The sequence below is a fragment of the Sphaeroforma arctica genome, assembly GCF_001186125.1.
Source record: "Sphaeroforma arctica JP610 unplaced genomic scaffold supercont1.3841, whole genome shotgun sequence".
Lineage (NCBI taxonomy): Eukaryota > Ichthyosporea > Ichthyophonida > Sphaeroforma > Sphaeroforma arctica.
Genome location: NW_014036717.1, coordinates 1 through 2972, shown reverse-complemented (window position 1 = coordinate 2972; position 2972 = coordinate 1). Strand labels below are relative to the sequence as shown.

Sequence of the window (2972 nt, the reverse complement as noted above, 5' to 3'; positions counted from 1 at the left end):
AAACAAATAAGAAAAGTAAATTGTACATAGACATAGCTGATGTCTTGTACCATCTACAATACAACAGAGCTATAGGATCTGTAATAGAGAATAACAATGTCTCTGCGGGTGGTGTGATTGGCACCAGTTCCCGAGTTTCGTCTGCGTTTGAAGGAGCCGGGGGGGGGGATGCCCGTCTTGCAGCTGCATGAATGGGGGACCGAAGGTATCGAGGTATGTATCTGTATGTGGAAGGCTAGTTGATAATCCCAAAAACCACACCCATTTTAATTTTGATTCTATTTTATATATATACATACTGGCACATTTGAACTTCGTCGTAGCTGCGAACCGAGTTTTGTCTCCGCTCAACCACGTTTATCTATTTTTGTTTTATACAACCCAGTCGGCGGTGGCGGTGGCGGCTGCGGAAACCGAGGGACACACGCCGGTCGAAAGTACTGCTGCACTGTACGTAGTCAACTTGATCGACTGCCATTTCCATAACAACATCAACTTGAGCGGGGGCTGTGGCGTGTTTAATTCGAACGGATCGGTCTTTATCGAGAAGTGTGCTTTCAGCCAGAATTACGCGCTGCTGGGTGAAGGTAGGTCAATTGGGTATGAATATCCTCGACCTGTCTATAATTTGTGTATCGTAACCATGGTTACGCACTTTTGGTTAGCTTCATTTGCTATTCGATCAGCCCATGTATCGGTATCACTGTGCATAGACGGTTGAGGCTGAGGGTCTAGGTTAGAAGATTATATATACTACGTCCGCCACATCTCATGCAAGTGTATAGTATCGAGCGATCGTCGGCTGGTTTTGAAGTCTATCTGGTCTAGCTTAATATATAAATACATCTTGATATCATCTGCGACACACACACACACACGCCGTTAAACTATTGCTCACAAACGGTAGTGGAAACGGTGGGGCGTTAAAGGCTGTTGATAGCACATTCGTCGAGTACTATGCGAGCGTCCTTTTCGCATCTTTCTTTCGCGATTCCGACTTATCTGTTCAAACACAACACGCAGATATACCTTAGTATAGCCATTGATACACTTACCTTGTATAATCATAGATAAACACATCTTGGTACACACTCTTCTTGTTTTTGTATGCAGGCGGTGGAGGGTGTGGTGGGGTTGTTATGGTTGCAGATACGACCTTCACCGAGAACTATGCCAGAGATGGCGGGGGCGGCTTCCTGGCCATCAAGGAGGCGAGTGTAGTCAATACAAGCTTCGAATGCAATTTTGTGGATACCGTCGGCGCTGGGTTTAAACTCAGGGGAACAAAGTATGCTCGTTATATAGCGTTCTCAGGTTGATTTTAGTTCAGGGAAACAAAGTATGCTCGTTATATAACGTTCTCTGGTTGTGAATGTTTGCCGGCTTGACCGTGTTTTTCAGGCTGCGAGTATGTACGAGGTTTGCGAAGCGACTGGATTGTTGGAGCAAATTATGTATTCGAGGTGCTCTAGGGTACGTCCTTGGTCATTCCGCATCCCTGCTGCTGGATTTGTTGCACTGTCTACATCCCATTGTTGACAATATATTCTCAGGCAACTCATGCACCATGTTGTTGTTTTGTTGTCTATCTCGTTCACAGATTCAGTATAGAGGATAGCACGTTTGAAAACAACATCGGCAGTGTGCCTCGAGACGCCAACTGCTGGGACTTCGAGGCCGGGAAGGGTGTGATCTGTATCAGCCGATATCTGCAAGACAGATCGGACAAACGGTCCTACTCTAGATACGCGCCTTGCAAGAAGTGTGCGTATGTTATGTCCAGGTATGTGGACACACACACGTTGTAGGTACTTAATACTTCATTCTTTCTGGGGGTTCTCTTTTTGCGTATATTCGGTCTTCCAACGTGGGAAGGTGTTATGGACACATCTGCGTGCAATCGGCGGGCTAACCCTCAAAGGAGGCTATAGTATGCGTAGTCTATCTGAGCACCAACGCTAGCATCTTACATTTGTTGATGTTTGCCCTCTCCTTGTTGTGTGGCACTCTCGAGTATGCGTAGCACGCCATTACTCGTTGCCTGTAGTTATGTGGCTGAACGTTTCACATGTGATATGCCTCAGGTGTCAGCTGGATGGGGAGTCTTCGCCATACTCCGCCTGTGTCGATGATGATTCGGAACCCGGTGGCTTCCAATGCGCCTGTGATTTGCCGGAAGCAGTAGACGGATCAACCACCACTTACTATACCCAAGCCCTGACCGGTCGCTGTGCAAAGTATGCTTGAACATGTGTGTGATAGCTTGTACCCCATGCATGCTGTGAAGTACAGTTCAGGATGAATTGTACTTTATTGAAAGTGCATGTATTTGACACCACGCACTATAGATGAATTGTATACTGATGATAGTGTGCGTGTGTGATATAACATTATGAACTCGAACCCTTATCGAGATCTGTGTAATGTACATTGTACAACAAAGAGCTGAAATTGGTCGTAATTCATGAGAACGTGTGTTCAGTCTGATTGCAATTGGTGCAATATCTGCGTGAAAATGCTTCAGAACAGACTGTGTTCCGGTCAGATGCGAAGTAGTTCTAAGTTTTCTGTTTTTATTTTTGCTTTGCCGATTAGTCAGTCGTTTTTGGAGATTTGGCCGTAGCGCTGTGGAAAGGATGCTTGGGAACGCATCTCTGAGTTTGGATGTTTCAGATGATGGTGACTTATTGCTTGCGTTAAGAATTATCATCTTGGATAAATAAACCTAGCATCAACTGGGACTGGTTGCACAATAGATAGTGGGCTAAAAGGCTAAACCCCTTGGTTTGGCTGAGAAGTATCATAATTATTGGAGCATACGAATTCTAACGCATTTCAAATTCACCCCAGGTGTAGTGAATGTGGAGAAGGTGAGGTAGTACGACCTTGCAGAAGTACTCAGGACACAATCTGTAAATGTTCTGCTGGGAAAACCGGGAATCTCTGCATACAGGTATTGTTCCCTATATATT

At 45.3% G+C, this 2972-nt stretch overlaps 1 protein-coding gene across 1 annotated transcript; it reads left to right on the top strand.

Annotated features, from left to right (window-relative positions):
* Positions 1–56: 56 nt before the first annotated feature.
* Positions 57–2954, top strand: SARC_13863 (hypothetical protein; the record flags this gene model as incomplete). Its single annotated transcript, XM_014292004.1, has 6 exons — positions 57–213; positions 386–587; positions 1114–1288; positions 1601–1783; positions 2085–2237; positions 2851–2954. Coding segments are annotated over exons 1-6 (862 nt in total), but the record flags the coding sequence as incomplete, so codon positions are not given.
* Between the last annotated feature and the right edge of the window lie 18 nt (positions 2955–2972).